At 41.0% G+C, this 16,684-nt stretch overlaps 1 protein-coding gene across 1 annotated transcript in view; it reads right to left on the bottom strand.

Annotated features, from left to right (window-relative positions):
* Positions 1-15,003, bottom strand: part of kcnab1b (potassium voltage-gated channel, shaker-related subfamily, beta member 1 b) — a 30,112-nt gene extending 15,109 nt beyond the window's left edge. Inside the window, exons 1-5 of the mRNA XM_035670432.1 lie at positions 14,452-15,003; positions 5,733-5,776; positions 2,233-2,270; positions 1,404-1,483; positions 866-910 (exon numbers count right to left, since the gene is read on the bottom strand). Coding sequence (XP_035526325.1) covers positions 866-910; positions 1,404-1,483; positions 2,233-2,270; positions 5,733-5,776; positions 14,452-14,666 — 422 coding nt within the window. The 5' untranslated portion in view covers positions 14,667-15,003. The remainder of the gene's footprint in view (positions 1-865; positions 911-1,403; positions 1,484-2,232; positions 2,271-5,732; positions 5,777-14,451) is intronic.
* Between the last annotated feature and the right edge of the window lie 1,681 nt (positions 15,004-16,684).

Here is a 16,684-nt window from a genome sequence, read left to right as displayed (position 1 = left end):
AAACTGTTGGGCTGTTTTTGTACCCTGGGTCTGGCACCTTTATTCCAGTAAAGGAACATTTTAATGCTATGGCATACAATATTTGTTTACGCCAAAAGATAATTGAAGGAATGAGAAAGAAAACATACTTCTTTATCTCAAAATTTTATTTTTGGTCCACCCCTTGCATCCAGACTGAAGTATCTCAACAAATACTAACTGGCACAAATTGTTCGGACATCCATGGTCCCTAGAGTATGAATCCTCATAACTTTGGTGATCCCCTAATTTCCCCTTTAGTGCAACCAGGAGGTTGACATTTTAAGTTTTTACTGAAATATCATGACAAATACTGGATGGACTGCTGTTACATTTGGTACAGACATTCATGGCTCCCAGAGCATGTATTGTATTAACTTTGATTCCTTGGCCTTTCTCTAGTTTTACAATCTGACTTTAACATTTAGCTCAAACCATCACTGTGCATAAGTTGCTACAGCTTCTCAGAGTGGCAGTTTCCTGAAAGTCCTTTTCTGTGCCAACATGACAGTGCCCACATGCACAAAGCGAGGCCTGAGAAATGTTTTTCTGAACCTGACAGGCTTGCAGAGAGCCCTGGCCTCAGTCCCAGCCAACACATTTGGGATAAATTGCAACACAACTGGGAGTCAAGGTTGAGCCCAACATCAGTGCCTGACCTCGATAATTCTGTGAATAGGAGCAAATCTCTGCAGCCTTCCCAGAAGAGTAGAGGCATCTTCAGATTAAGATGCTAACATATGGGTACGTGCTGTATGTTTTTGTACACATATGGCCATGTAGTGTACACACACATGCAATCTAAAACCTATTCGTGGATTTAGAATCTGAAGAGACTGTACTTTACCTCCAGCACTTTTTCTTGATGATGTTTCCCAGGATTATCTCTGCTCTGTAAAGAAAAAATACACAGGGAGATGATGAGATTATATCTCAGGCTGCCATTTCTCTAAGAGCATGTAAAGTGTGACTATCTGCCACACATCTATAGCATGAATTTTTGATTATAAATATGAAGGGGTACAAGACAAAGGATAAATTCATCTTGTATTGTATGCCTGAACTTCACCAGCAACCTTGAAATTAATATTCATCCCCATACAGCTACAACGCGTCCTACATTATTCACTGAAACAATGTCCAGTCCTGTAAAGTTAGATTGAGCTGCGAACATCATAGGGAGCCTCCAGTGATGAATAAGATTATGTAAATCACTTTAGAGTCATGGCTACCTTTCATTTTTTGCCTCCTCAGGTGAATAATTCCTGGTCTGGGGCAAAACCTTGTTAACATCTTGTGTCTTATGGGTAGAACAGCTGACAGAGAGAGCAGAAAAAAGTGCTCTGTGGATGTGCAATAGATAACAAATCGGAAACATCACTCACTTCCCCCCGGAGTAGACTTCAGCCGTGTCGAACAGGTTGACCCCGCTCTCGTAGGCGATAGTCATCAGCTGCTCTGCCACCTGACACCGACAAGAGAAGTTTCCCATCATGTACTTCAGTGCTGTATAATACACAGCTATAAATATTACCAAAATTACACTTCAAAAAGAATGGGCCAGGGAAATTCCCTGAAGAAGCTCAATGAGAGAAAATCTGTTTGCGGCTGGGATACATATCACCAGTAAAACTGTACAGGCTGCTTGTTGACTAAGGTTGTTTACGGCTCAATATATTTCCCAGATTATTTTGACCTAGTTCCTGTGCCTGAAGTTTATTTAGAGCTGTACAAGGGAAGGCCAATTTTGTCATGGTGACTTTCTCCTTTTATACTCCTGCTCCTGTTATGTTCTTGTGAGTTTGTTTATGTCTCTGTGTGCGTCAGTTAGCCCCAGTGGTCAGCAGGCAGTGATGAGCTGTCACCAGTTCAGTGTTTCCCCCCTTCAAGGCCCGATCAAGGCACTGGAGGAGGTGTTCTGTTTAATAACTTGTGACAGGGAGGAATAAAACCTGACCAATTGGCCTTGGTAAAGCCAACAGGGACTTAACAGCCTGCTGTGATATTGGGAAATTGATATCGGACTGATTACTGTGTTGGACTCACACCATTTTACATCTACTTACACTAAATTGCTCCCATGGGGGACCAAATTGGGTGTTATAAACTGTCACAACTGTTCACTAGTTATATTTGTACAATCTAAAATAATGAAAGCCAACATCTACTCATGAGCTGTGACGGCTAAATGATGGATTTGACATAACATCTTACCTCATCAGAGATCTGACCTCCAAATGTTACCCATGTGCCTGTTGAAGGAAACGTCAAAGTCAAAGTTTTGGTACAAATAAAAAACAAGACCCTTTGCATGTAAAACCACCCTCGGAAATCGTTTTATTTGTGCATTAATTATTACTTTGACATTTTGGCATTGACACATGACAAGCGCCCACGTCCTAAAGCCATCACAGCCAAATGTCAGGGTTGACTGTTGATAGGCTGAAAGAGAAAAGGTTAACTGCTGTAACTTTCTTGTGTTTAAACCTTCTATGTGCATATTTTTTACATAATTACAGCATGATTTTGTATGTATAAAAGCTAGACAACACAATAGAGACTTGATTCAGTATTGATGAGTATTGCTGTCTAACACAGTATCTTTTATGATATTACCATTAGTTGGTGCCAATATGGTAAATTTTCCAATTCTACACATGGCAGTTTTAGGTGTTTTATCCTGTGAGAGAATTCCTGTTTACACTATGTTTGTGTGAGTGACTTTGTGCAGAGCCATCATACTGCCCAGGCCCCTTTTACATGCTTCTCATGCTTAGCATTTGTAAAGGAGGCTTTATTAGTAATAGCAGTTTTGAAGCTATCCATAAACATTCATGTATCAATATTACTTTATAATATTATTATATACAATATTATATTATTGCTCAGGTCATGTGAAGTCATATGGTTGCCATACACAAGCACATACACTTCTAATCTACTGCTCTCACTACCACTCTTACACTGGAGTCCCCCTGGAATCTATACTAGGAACACTTTTATTTAGTCTGTCCCAATGTAAGGATCAAGCTATATGCCAATGATACAGTAATCTATGTGGATGGTTGCACAAAACAGCAAGCTGCTTCGAAACTTAATTAACAGTACAATGTGCTAATGGCTAAACTGATTATATCTTAAGTTAAATGTAACCAAAAATCTATGTGATCTTCTCAAAACAGCCATGTACCACTACTCCAGATATAATATTTTAGGCTAACTGGAGCTCATTGTTTCTGTTGAACAATGAACATTGCCCCCTGGGAAATACACTAATACAATAAAATAAATAAACATGCACAGACTGAACTGATACACACTATTCTTGCATATACATATAATGTAGAGAGAAGCCTGTTCCAGCCTCTGTTCTTCCTTCAAACAGCATAGGCTGAGCACAGTTTTTGACAGAAATTCATTATTGTCCTGCCAATCTTCCTTTGCCTGATCCTGTCACATGCTGCTTGTTGTCCTCTCCCACTAATAAGAAATAATGCAGGACCTGGTGTTAAATCTGTAGCCAACTGCACCAGAAGTGTAGCAGCAGATCAGTGTAGGCTCAGCCTGATTTTTCTAAGCTGGCAATGGTCAAGTAAAAAAAGAAACCTATCAAATTACTATCTGCTGCCCAGTTTTAAAATTTTGACTATAAATTGAGGAAGGGAAACACAAAAGTTGAGAGTAATTTTCAGTTTTATGTTTCTTGCTCTGGTCAATGGAGGACAGATACTTAGGTTAACGTTTGTTTTATTCTTTGCTTTCTCATTTTCCTCTCAACATTTTAAAAGCTACATTTTAATGTTGTGTCACTTGGCTGAACCTTTCTTTTCCCCCTTTAGCCTCAAATGGGTAGGTACAGATAGATAGACAACACCTGTCGTCTGTCAAAAGCTAAAAGAGACTTGATACGTAATAGCAGTATTGAAGCTATCAATAAACACCCCTGTATTTTCAGATTTAGTCTCTGGTCATGTGAGTTCCTCTTACAGTTGCTATACAGAAGTGAATACATACATGAGTGTGGATACACACACATGCACAGTCTGCAATGATGTACTTAATTAGTATACTTTAAATAGAAAGGAGCAGTTGTAGCCTCTGTTCCTTTGCCTAGAAACAGCATAGGCTGAACACAGTTTTTGATAGAACTTTCATAGTTTCCTGCCAACCTTTTGTTGCCTGATCCTGTCACATGCTGCTTGTTGTCCTCTCCCACTAATAAGAAATGATGCAGGACCTGGTGTTAAATCTCTATCCAACTGCACCAGAAGTGGAAACAAATTGGTATTTTGGTTTTCTAAGTTTTCTAGGACAATATATATATATTTAATTATCTGCTGCACAATTGGCATGTAATAGTTAGATAGACATTTTGGGAAATATTCTCATTCCTTTTCTTGTTAGTTGAGATGATTAATAGGACTGAATTCTGTGGCTAAAACCAGCAGCTGGATAGCTTAACATAAAGACTGTAAATGGTAAAAACAGCTAACTCTGGCTGTAGGTAACAGAATTCACCTACCAGCACCTCTAAAGCCCTAAAGCTTAGCATCATATGCTGCATTTGTGTAATCTGTACAAACACAGAGTTAGCCTCCAGGAAGTAACTGCACCAAGCCAAGAAATAACACACGAGCCCCAGTAAAAGCACAGTCTTTTGTTTTTACACCTTTTGTATTTATTAAACAGATGAAATTAGGTGTTAGTGATCTTTAGAAGTGCTTTGAACAGATTTAGGCTGGCTGTTTCCCCTGTTTCTAGCTTTTGTGCTAAGCTAAGGTAACTGACTGATAGCGGAAGCCTCTTACTTTTTGCATAGATGAGAGAGTGTTATCAATCTTTACACCTAAGTCTAAAAAAACAACAAATAAGTTTATTCCAGAAAATGTTGAGCTATATCCTTTAAAAACTGATACTACAATTGAAATGCTAAAACACAGATTTAAAAGTGTTTAGATCCCCTCAATGAAATTCTCTTTTTCTTTCCTTTCCTGAAAAATAGTACAAGGAGGAATCAACGTTTGCTCAAGGGCACAACCGCATGTCTGAGGCTTGCCAATACTGAGGCTTGAAACTAATTCCTTTAAGTTGAGGGATGGTTCCTTCTTCACTATTCCTCCCTGCTGCCGAATGCACTGTGGCTAAATCTTTAAATCTGTACAGAGATGATAAACTAACTCATTCACAGATTTTCTGTCATTAGATGTGCTTTAGTATCTGCTGAGCCTGGGCAGCACTGCATCATTCATTTGCTTCGTCAAGTTATTCTGTCTTCAGAGACACACCCCCTTCAAGTGACTTGGCACACATGCTGCAACGTAGTAAAGATATGGCTAGCACACACACATGCACAAAAGAGATTTGCTAAATGAATCAGTCTTATTAAGATGAATGAGAGTGTTTACGCTCTGGTGGGCACTGGATATGTGTGATAATTGAGCAACTTGTTTGCTGAAACCAGTGCTATTGATTAAATATTAACAAGGAAAAAATGAACAATCTGCAAACAGCTTTCTGTTGTCTCTCATGACTCTCCATACGTATGAAAGATGCATGAGGTTTAGAATAGGTTGAAATGATATAATAATATTACTATCCCCTTCTGCTTGGCCATTTTGCTGGCTCTACACGCACACACAGACGAGTTAAGTTTGCACTTTGATGCTCATGAAATCATTAGACATTTGACTCTGATGCTAATTAAATGTACTCACCAAGCCCCAGACAGGAGACACGCAACCCAGATTTCCCCAGGTTCCTATGAAGAAAAACAGATTATGATGACAAAACCACTGTTGTTTAGACTCCAGATGTCATCAGTCAAATGTAACCGCAATTAGTTATCGGCCTCTGCGCACACAAAGATTTTCAGCCTAAACAAGGCCAAAATCTATGTTGTTTTCAAATCAACACTCAAGAGACTGAAAAGAAATAACATGCAGCAATTTTGCTATTGTGGAGCTTACAATATAGGCAAAAAAACAACAACAATTGTAATTGCAGTATGCAGGGTTTAACAATAACAGTGGATGGTAGATGCTCATTTTAGATCGAGAGGAAAATCACCAAAGGTGAGGGTCACCTTTATCACACCTGCAATCATGAATCAAAATTGAGAAATTACAGGAGGGGAGGACAGTTGATTTATTCCAACAATATGGATCCCACCTCCTCTGACCCTGAAACATATTCTACGCAAAAAAATCCAATTACTGTTTGTATTGCAGTCGTGGGAATTTTGGTACACTACTTTTTGACAAGTACTGCCCTTCACCCGCCCGTTCCTCATTCAATTACCTCCTCTTATACTCGGAGCCTTTGACATCCTCTTACAGCAGGGAGCACTTCAGTCCTCGGGCTTTTTACTGTTATTGTTGTCCCCATAAGATGCAGACAACCACGCTCACTCTCAAGCACAGAGGTTATATCATATCAGCATTTCTCAAGACAGCTCCTAAAACATACACCAGCTCCTCTTCTCCGTGTCCTTAATGCATTTCTCTACCTATTAACCGACCAACAGTACACCTGATATGTCAAACAGTTAATTTACATCCAGCTGATCTGTGGCAAGGTTTAAAGCACTTTCAACTCTCATTAACACCATGGAAGATAAACTAATACTTCAGAGTTCTTGCCACCCTCGATTCTGAGTCTCAACCCTCCGCTTCACATCTAGTTTAACAATCTGTCCCACACCGAGTACAACTGAGAGGGGAACTCATGTGGTGCAAACGCTTAATGACTTAACACTAGTGAAAACAGCTAGAGCAGATTGTTCTCCCTCCAGCCACCACAGGTGTCTTCCCGCAGTGTGATGTTTGTGGACCGTAGGTGATAGAAAACTGCGACAAGAGGATAGACAGCCCTGCAACAGCAACCACGGTCATTTGATAGAGGAAATGATTCGTGGCAAATGCTGTGAAATTGAGACATATTCGTTTGACAGAACCATCAAGGCCACATGCACACACAAACCCCCAATCACGAGCAACACACTTCATCTTGAGAGGAGAATACATCCAAATATACATATTTCTTGACACAGAAACCACCTCAAATTCTGGTCTGGAGGATTGTGCCTTCTGCTCGGTTTTGCAGGCATTTACTCATTACAACAAATGAGGTCGTATAAAAACTGGCAGACTAATAAGTTCGTGCTATCTAACTGTGCCCTCAGCCAATTCAATTAGATGTTCAACATGGGGAAGTATCAGTCATCGAGTCAGTAGTTCAACCGAGCCACCAAAATAAAGAAGGAAAACATATAAGTGAGTGTGTTTACGTTTTGAGTGATTTGATACATTTATCAAATCACTTTGATGTATTGTGCAATTAAGGAACTGATGATAACATGACAGGAGAAAACTAGAAGACACATATCTCTGCAGTAACAAATCGTGGGATGTGTTCTTGTCTCTGATATGGTGGAGGAGTTTGGATATTGTATCCTCCGTCTCTCTGATGTATTATAGAGTGGGAGCTCTGATCCATGAAAGTGTGGGGGAAGGGCTGTACTGTAGGTTAGAAGTGCAATACTCACTGAATCTGTGTGTGTTCGGTCGGGGTTATCGAGGACGTTGATGATGAGGAATGTTCACTGCTACACTAAAGCATCTGCTTAATGCCTCAAAGTGTTGTAAATCGTACATACATTTTGGCTTGGGTTTTCATTGATAACTGTTTTCATGTAGTGGCTCATTCATGCACACTGTCTGCACAATAAACAAACTTGCAGGCACGTTCCATTTCCAAATAAAGCTGGCTGTCCTTGGAAAACTGCTAACTTTGTTTTTGGAGATCCTCCATGAGCCAAATTTGCAGTGTTTGTGCTTTAAATGCGTACAGGCTGTCTTGATGATGGGAGAAAAACAAAGCTGACGTTCAGCAGGCGGAGAAGCCGCCTCGCTGCTGTATTCTTGTCTCCAGTGTTTTCTGGGGACTCAGGAAGCAGCAGCATTGGCCATACCTGATTATTAACCACACAGCCTGCTATACCGCCTTAATAGAGCTGTCCAGGTCTCGGAAGTGGGTGCCAGCAGAGGCACGTTGCAAAAGAAGCTAATGATTCAGGAGATTACAGCATGTCATTTGCAACAAAGGAAAGACAATGAAACACTTTGTATGTAAGAGAAAATAGGTGCTTGTGTGTAGAGCTGCTAGGATGCAGAGGCAGATGTTCTTTATATTGTAAAATAAACACACTAAGGCAAGAACAACTTGTCTATACAAACTCGCACATAAACAACTTTGCAACCCAGTGAGTGTGGCTCGGTCCCTCATGCTTGGATGGTGCCCAAAAGAAGCCTTGAAGTAAAATGACAAATGAGTCATTTGAAGACGCCCCCTCAGACAAACCTGTCACCACTTATGAACATCCTGCGAGCTGCTACTGCATGTAGCCCGTTCTATTCTTAGTGGATCCCCACTTGAAATGAAAATATCAAATGAACATCTGGCCAATTTATTGTGCTTAAATCTTAGGAGGGTCCCTTATTGTGGGAGGCTGTTGTCTTATTTTCCTGGAAAGCCTTTATATGGTTCTCAAGTCACACCAGGGCATTTCTTATGACTCCTTTTCTGAGATTGGATTGTTCAAATCAATATTTGTCAGCTAACACTTCTGTCAAGGTTGAGAGTAAATAGATAAAACTCTTCACTCGCTGGGGATTAATGTAGACTAAGCAAACCCACACAAACCAACCTTCATGGGCGGAGGGATTAGACAACACCCACATCCTCGGTTCCCACTGCTCTCTCCTGATGGCAACCATAATGTTGTTATCAAAATAATTCAGTGTAGGGTAGAAAGGCGGGTCATATTCTAAATATATCAAAGCTGGGGCCTGAGTGGGTGGGAAGAAAGTAGGGAAGTTGAAGCAAGCACTTTAAGTATGAAAGACAAGCTGCAGCAGTTGCTAGGGGGAAAAAAATCACTGATAAAGCCTACAGGCCCTATGGTTGAATCTTCACCACTGATAACAGAAAAATGGAAAAGGATGGAGAAGAGAAGGAGAACAAGTGCAATAAAGAGAGAACGAGAGACAGAAACCAAGCGAAACCGACAACAGACTGAGGTTTGCAGAGTTGCAAGTCCAAGCCCCAAGACTAAGCAGATCAAACACCCTCTACAGATAAAGCATTCTATATGACACAGAATGGGAAATCGGAAATGACAGCCAACTCCCTACAGGGCCCTGCATGATGTGCATGTTTGTATGTGTCTGTGTGTGTGTATTAAAGAGCCAGAGTGTGGACACAACTTTCTGCTTTGTTTTTCCACAGGGCCGAAGTCCACAACTGTAGCAGTATACAGACCTGCACGAACAGTCTTCTGCATGTACGCGCTGTTATTTTAGTTTTTCCAAAATGTAATTCAAACATCGCATGAGAAAACCTGAGGGACTGATAGGTAGAGAATCTCACACAGAACAACTGTATTTCAGGCAGGGACACATGATTGAAGCTAGTGGCCTGTGGGTTGATCCTGTATTGAAAAACATGTGGGCAGATCTGAAGTGGTTGATTCAGAACGATTTCAGAGAGAGCTTAGCAATGTGGGAAAAAAAGTCATATCATGATAACTGGAAAACCTTCATACAGTAGCGTACCGGTAGAAAGTATGTCACAGTATCTTTTTTAGTAGGGTGGTGTTGTTCACTGGTTTGCATCGAAACGAAGAAAACATTTTGCGCTGCCTTTTCAAGGATTGTAGAGATTATTCTAGACGGAACTGGACAGAAGAGTTGCTTTATATGTAACACTACATAGCAATTATGATCCTAGGGTTTGATTACAATAATCGAAAATAAATATACACTATCTTGCAATGCCCAGACAGGCATTCTGCTGACAAATTATCAAATTATTTCTGTGAGGTCAGTTGGTGCTTTCAGTTAACATTTGCCAAACTTATAATAATAAAAAAGAGAGGATGGCTCAGATAGATTTCATGGTGAGGATGATCTGGCTATTTAATACTGTGCTTTGTTTTTGCAATTTACAGTCATTTCATGCTATTGGTATTACTGTTATAGACATGCAGCAGTGTTTTATTTCGATTGTATCACTTCCAATTATCTTTGCGATTACATTCTGTTTACAGGGGCCACTTAAGGAGGAAAAAGCCAAAATTGCATTTGCAAGGCAACACTATTATAAACCCATTATGCTTAAAGAAAACCATTAAAGTTATGACCTTTAAATAAAATGCAGAAGTCTATGCAAACGTCCTGGCTATTTAACTGAGATATTGGGCAGTTCTTATCCTTTGGGGCTTGTTTGGTCTTTAGGCAGAGTGGAGCTCCACGCTACAGGGCTCCTGTTGTGCAACATCCCAGTTCATATTATTAAAACTACACATCACAGCACAACAAGAACTGCAGTAAATGATGTTGGGAAATAATAATACATCTATCTTATTGAAGACTGATGAAGACTTTTGATTTATGATGAAAAATAACAAACAAGCAACTCAGAGCCCTGGATACACACTACTCAACCATACTCTGAGCAAAAGCAACATGATTAGCTCTATGAGTGCAGACGTGCATTAAGTCATGCACATATGCACACACAGGCACTAGCACATGCACCTGCAACATACTCAGAGTTCAAAAGAAACGTAAACACACACAGAGCAACAACGAAGCAAATGATTAATGATGCATCCTGACAAGGGCTACAGCAGCAGAATATCTGCTATCTTATCGCTGTCAGTCCTCACTATAACTGTTATAAACTGCAGCCCTCTGTGTAACCAATCTCATACACCACATTTAAACCCACTGAATGGTTTGAAGTGAATAAAAATGCAGATTGCTTTCTGACTCGATGCTAAATATGTAAAAAGAATCTGCAGTGTATTCTCCACCAAACTATTGTAGTGAAAGTGTCCTTGACCGAGCTGATTAAACACAACACAATACTTTCCAATTGATAATAATATTCTGCATGTGACCAGTAATTTTAAAATTTCAAACATTTGAGATCTGAGTATAAAAAATCCATTCTCCTCTGTCAATGATTTAGGTGAATCAGGAGAAATGATAGTGTTAACCGAACTCACTTACACCAGTGTGTTTGCTTTAAGGTCTGATAGCCCATTGGGTTATTAAATTGGGGGGAGTCAAAAGAAGAAACGATTTTTAATTAAAAGGATCAAGCTAGAGGCACAACGAAGTCATCCATGAATGCAACCATGACATTCGCTCTGGGGCTGCATCGTACAAACAAATGGGACAGAACCCCCTAATGTTTCCTCCAAAACTTGAATTCAGCTCCACTGTGTGTAAGTGTAGCGTACCTTGAAATGAACCACAGTTTTCTGGCTATTATTATAACACGTAATACGGCTGATTTATACATTCCTCACACTGTCGGCACACTGATGTATACACGGCAGAGGGTGCCTCACTCTGCTGGCCACTGATAAGCCTGCATCCAAAGGAACCAACAGAAGGGATTTTTTTGCACGCCCATCTGCAGCACAGCTCTGAACCAACCAAGCGCAATCTTCCCCAAACCTCCTGGACTGTCAAAAGTCCTTCTGTTGCCTAATGACTGTTATGAACTTCAATCCAGTCATGCAGGGGCTCCCTACCAGGAACCAGAAATAATTGTGAAGCCAGCAACAACAGCATGTTTGGTTACATCACATATTATGGCCTGTATTTGTGCTGTTTGTGGGTTTGTGTATTATTTTAAGGTCAAAAAGCCTGAGAAGGTTGCTACTAGGGGACACCACAAGAACTATACTATATTTGGATCACCATGACAACCAAAATGCTGCGGATGGTGGTATTATTAGTTTATGCTCGCTCGCTCTGCACACTACATCTTCTGCTTCAACTTTCTACGCCTTCATATGTTCCCAGTGCGGAGGCTCTCATCTAATGCACATACATGCGCTCATGTATGTAATGGAATAAGCCGATGCATACGCCCACGAACACACACAGACACACTCTCGTCTTGTGAAAAAGTGTCTTCATTTTTTATGGCACAGAGAAACCTTCAAAGAGTTTGTATAAAGCAGATTTAGTTGCGGATTTGGCTTCACCTCAAGAAAAAGAGTTTCCCTGTCAGATGACGTCCAAAGAAGTATCTACTTTAGCAAAACACCTTAGAGTCAGGGGTTTGGGAAGAGAGAGAGAGAGAGAGAGAGAAGGGATTCAGTACTGAAAGAGAGAGGAACAGGACACACCAGACAAACAAGGAGCAGAGAGGGGACATGACAGATGAGATTTTTCCTCCAATATTTGCTTCTCTGTGGTGAAAATAGGGGATTTGCTGACGGCTTGGAGGAAGCTTTACAGCTAATATCCTCCACCTGTTTTTAGAAGGAGCTACAAGGATGAGCAAATCCTCATGTTGCCAACCAAAATAAACAACAGACACATTACAGAAGCTGTGCACTTTGCATCGCTCCTGCATCAGCACTGCAACATTTCTGTTTTAGCAGTTCTTCTTGAAGGAAAACAGCGAAACAAGCAAGTGCCTCTTTGTTGGTTGAATTTGTAGCTTTAAAAAAAATAAAAAATAAAGGTGAAATACTGGAGTATTAGATTTTTCAAAACTAATCTTCTTGGTTAATGGAAAAAAAATAAAGGTGAAATACTGGAGCAGTTTGCACAATGGAGTCACCAGGCTTGTTTGGTGCTGGGAACAGATTGAAGTTGGCCATTTTAATGTTGTTATGGAAACGAGATGAGATTGTGTGACAAGCAGACACTTATCACATTTAGCTGCTCTGCATCCAATCTGCCGAGATTCTGCTAATTGCCTCTTTTCTGTGAACTGACCCGTGTGCCCCAATTTCCGGTTTCACTCGATTTCTAATTCTGTCTTTTTTTTGTTCTTTCTTTCTTCCATTCAATTATTCTTTCTAACTCCTTCCCTTCCCATCATCTCCTCTTTCTCTCAGTCCCTCTCCCTGTGTCTCTCTCTTGATCCCAACACTGTAAGAGATGATGTCACCCTCTCTGGTGAGTTAACAGTTCGAGGTGAAAGCTACTATTTTGCTCCTGCGGTCTGGGTTAAGAGCCCACTCACTGAGATAAGAGAGCATTGTTTACTTGGCCCAGCCTTGTTACAACTCCCACACAGACACACATGTAGAGCTCTACCGCACTGCTCTGCTTTACTGTCACACGTTCCAGAACGTACAGTGCTGTATGGTTGCAGCCTGTTATTGAGAACTGTATGCGGCTTAGTTGGAGCCGAGCCCGGTTGTACTGAGCAAGCCCATGAAAGACCTTAAGGATCAAACTCAGCTTTGATACAGTCGGGTGTAGAAGCACAGAATATATCGGGTGATTTATTTAGCTATATGGAGTGCACTTCACCAAAACGACAGTAACATATTTATATGGTTTTGATCTGTTTAATTGGTTATATTTTTCTATTTTTCATTCAAATTTTTGATTTTATCCCTATTATATGAAACATGTTTCTTTTACAGGTCTACATAATCTGCATTTAGCTTAATTTTCCTGCACTGTGGTACCTTATGTAGCTTATGGTACAGTATACATACTGTACTACAGCAGTACTTGTGCTCCAACGCCTGTTTATAGAAGGATTTTGTCAGTACAAACAGCTGGCACAGATGTTCGGCACTACTTTTTGGTCAGCTTCATTGTCAGAATTGTTATCTATTTGTATGTGTTGATGGTTAAACTGTGTGATGTGATTTGTATGGTTATTGTGGGTAATTTTATGTGGATTTCATGACATTAGTATGGTAATACCATGGGTATTTTCCCTGTATTTGTTGGTCATTTCATTATTTGATGATCTTTATTTCCAGTGTATCTGTTTTTATCATTTCAGCCATGATAAAGACACTGTGAGTTTAAAACTGGTATGTGTTTTAAACCAATCTGCCTGAATTAAAAAGGCTTTTAATATAATTTTTCCCTGCACCTGAAGAACATTATGTTTTTTGTATTTTTATGTCATTACCACGCCAAAATGTCTCTCTCTTCAAATTGCACTGAAAATCTAAGCACTCCAAACTACCTAAACTGTCCCAGATTCTTGTTTGCTAAAACACACACACAGACACACACACACACACACACACACTATTAATTGTGGAACAATTATATAGAGTTGCCAATAAATCTGCATCTTGGAAAAATGTCTTGACACAAACACACACACCTTCCCACTCATCACCTGTCACTGCACATGTATCTTCATTGTCTCCATCAAGGGTCTTTTAATTTATGTAGTCTCGCTTCTCTCTTTCTACCATATTATATTATGTTGTCATTCATATTCATTTATTAATTTTCCTCCCCTCACATTCAGAGTTGTGGCAGATTTTCACAACATAAACTGGGCAGAGGAGAGAAAACTAAACTAAAAAACACCTCCTCCGTCTTCCTCACTCTACTTTCTCACAGTCCCCACCATCAGTCTACATACCGGTATTTCATGCCAGTGAGCTTGGCGGTGGACTCCTTCAGGTTGTGGTGGTAACGGTGGGTGAAGGAGCCAAGGCTGCGCGCTATCAGGGCCACGGTCCGGAAGCGGGCCCGGGCCTGGCTGGCTGTGTTGGGGCTGGTGGCGTTCTGCTTGCTGTGCTCACCATTACGCGGGGCCTTTAGCCCGTGGTCCGTACATGCAAATGACACCTGCATGGCTGTTGACAAAGGCCACTAGAGCTGCTCCAAGACAAACAAAGCTTTGTTTGTGTCCTTAAAGTACTTAACAGTCTTTTTTTTCTGACCGTGGAACTTCGATTTTGTCCTTGTTATTCTTATGTGAAGTTGAAAGTCAGTGGTCCAGGCCAGTTCTGCCTGGTGCTGCTAAATCTCATATGGGAATCATAGGCAGGAATGATGGGAGCATGAGATCGTGTCTTCAGTGTCTTGTGGGTGAACAATCTTAAGCTGATGTTGCATCAAGATCGGACATGGCAGCAGTGCAATCCTGGTCAGTGAGTGAGGAGTAGAGAAAGGGATCCTGTACCAGTCAGACTCCACCTGAAAATATGAGAGAGGGTGGAAATGGAGGGAGAAGGATGGAGGAAAAGAGGCACTGAATAAGTCGCTGAAAAAGTCGCCCAATGGAGAAGAGCACTTGAGAGTGTGTGTTGTTGGAGAAGGTTAGAGGGGTGAGGGTTATAGGTGTGAGGAGGTCCTGCTAAACCATAAAGAAGACTGACTTCTTTTTTTTCTGTGCCGCTTTCTCCAGTTTAACGTCTTCTGCGAACACTTTTAAGCTGCTTCAGTGTGGCAATGTGCAAAAGCAATCCTGCCCTAGTTTTACATGTCATTCTATCTAATTTTTTTCATTCTGTGTCTGTCCTGTTTTTAATCTTCCTCACCTCATCCTATATAAAGCACTGTGCACTTTTCCATTTCCAACTCAAATTTGGTCTTTTGCTTATTTCTAATTAGTCCATTTTGTTTACGGAGTCTGTCTGTCATGCCTCTTCTAGGGTGTCTGGCAGGTTTTGTCAGGCAGCCAAGAGTTCTGGGTGCCTGGGGAGTCTTTCTCGCCCTCCAATCGTAGCTAAGCCTTTTAGTCAAACACCTGGAGTGAGGAGAGTAACACTGTACCACCACACTGTGCTTTCTACACTGTACACACATGCACACACATAATCTCAGACACCCTCTCACTCCCATCACACATCTTAAAAATAAGGACATGCTTTCATAGAAAAGCAAAGACTTGCAAATAAATGCTGTACACACTCACAAATCTTCTCTGGTGAACAGCTGCATTTGCTTCCACTTACAACACAAAAACATACAACCGAAGGGAGTTGTCAGCGTGCCTCCCTGTCAAAAGCCCAAGGATGAAAGGCCAGGATGAGATTGCTTCGATTGTAAGTCTGACCTCCTTGCAACTTTAATAGGAATCAAAGCGGTGTTACACAGCAAAGAAAGAGGTCCTGTCAAAGATGCTGCATACAGAAGCAGCAGCAGCAGCAGAGTCTCCGGAAGCTGTCCTCAGACCCGGCAAACAGCCTTGTCCCGTCTCTAAAGTCCTCAAGCACAGTTACACTGCTTTTATGGTCCCCGGCTTTGCAGCAAGAATGCTCTGTCTGATAAAGGGACCCCAGAATGGTAACGGAGAAGCGGAGAGAAGGAGGAGAAAGGAGGATGCATGGTACCTCACTTCAGGGAGAAGAGGACAGATGCAGTGTGGAGGCGAAGAGCAGCGTGTGTTGAGCATAGAGAGAGTGAGCCAGGCGCTGAATGAGGGAGAGAGACAGTGTGTATAGGCTGGCTCTGACTGATTCTGGCTGAAAGAACTGCAGTGATTTTCACTATGGCGCCACACAGAGAGAGAGAGAGTGAGGAAGAGAAATAGAGATATATTGTGAATGGAAGTCAAGGGAGCTGAGTTGATGTGTTCATTTACTTAAAGAAATCCACCTCAGGCAGGCTGTTAAGCTGGCATATGGTGGCTGATAACCAAGCAAATGACATGTGAATGTTACATTTAAAAAGCATTTTATTTGCTAACCGTTCTTTCTGTTGTCGGCCATCACAGTGAATGCCCTCTTTACACTGCAGTAACCTTCACAATCATGTCATCAGTGCCTAACTTCCAATGTATGAACACCTGTACAAACAGAATAACAGCAATTCCTGTTTTGCACAGCACATGCTATAGTTCATTAGAGTGTCAAAGAAGAAAAAGG

This window comes from Morone saxatilis, unplaced genomic scaffold (assembly GCF_004916995.1).
Source record: "Morone saxatilis isolate NCDOM2014 unplaced genomic scaffold, NCSU_SB_2.0 Contig23, whole genome shotgun sequence".
Lineage (NCBI taxonomy): Eukaryota > Metazoa > Chordata > Actinopteri > Moronidae > Morone > Morone saxatilis.
The sequence above is the reverse complement of the archived record's forward strand: the minus strand, read 5'-3'. Positions and strand labels throughout refer to the sequence as shown.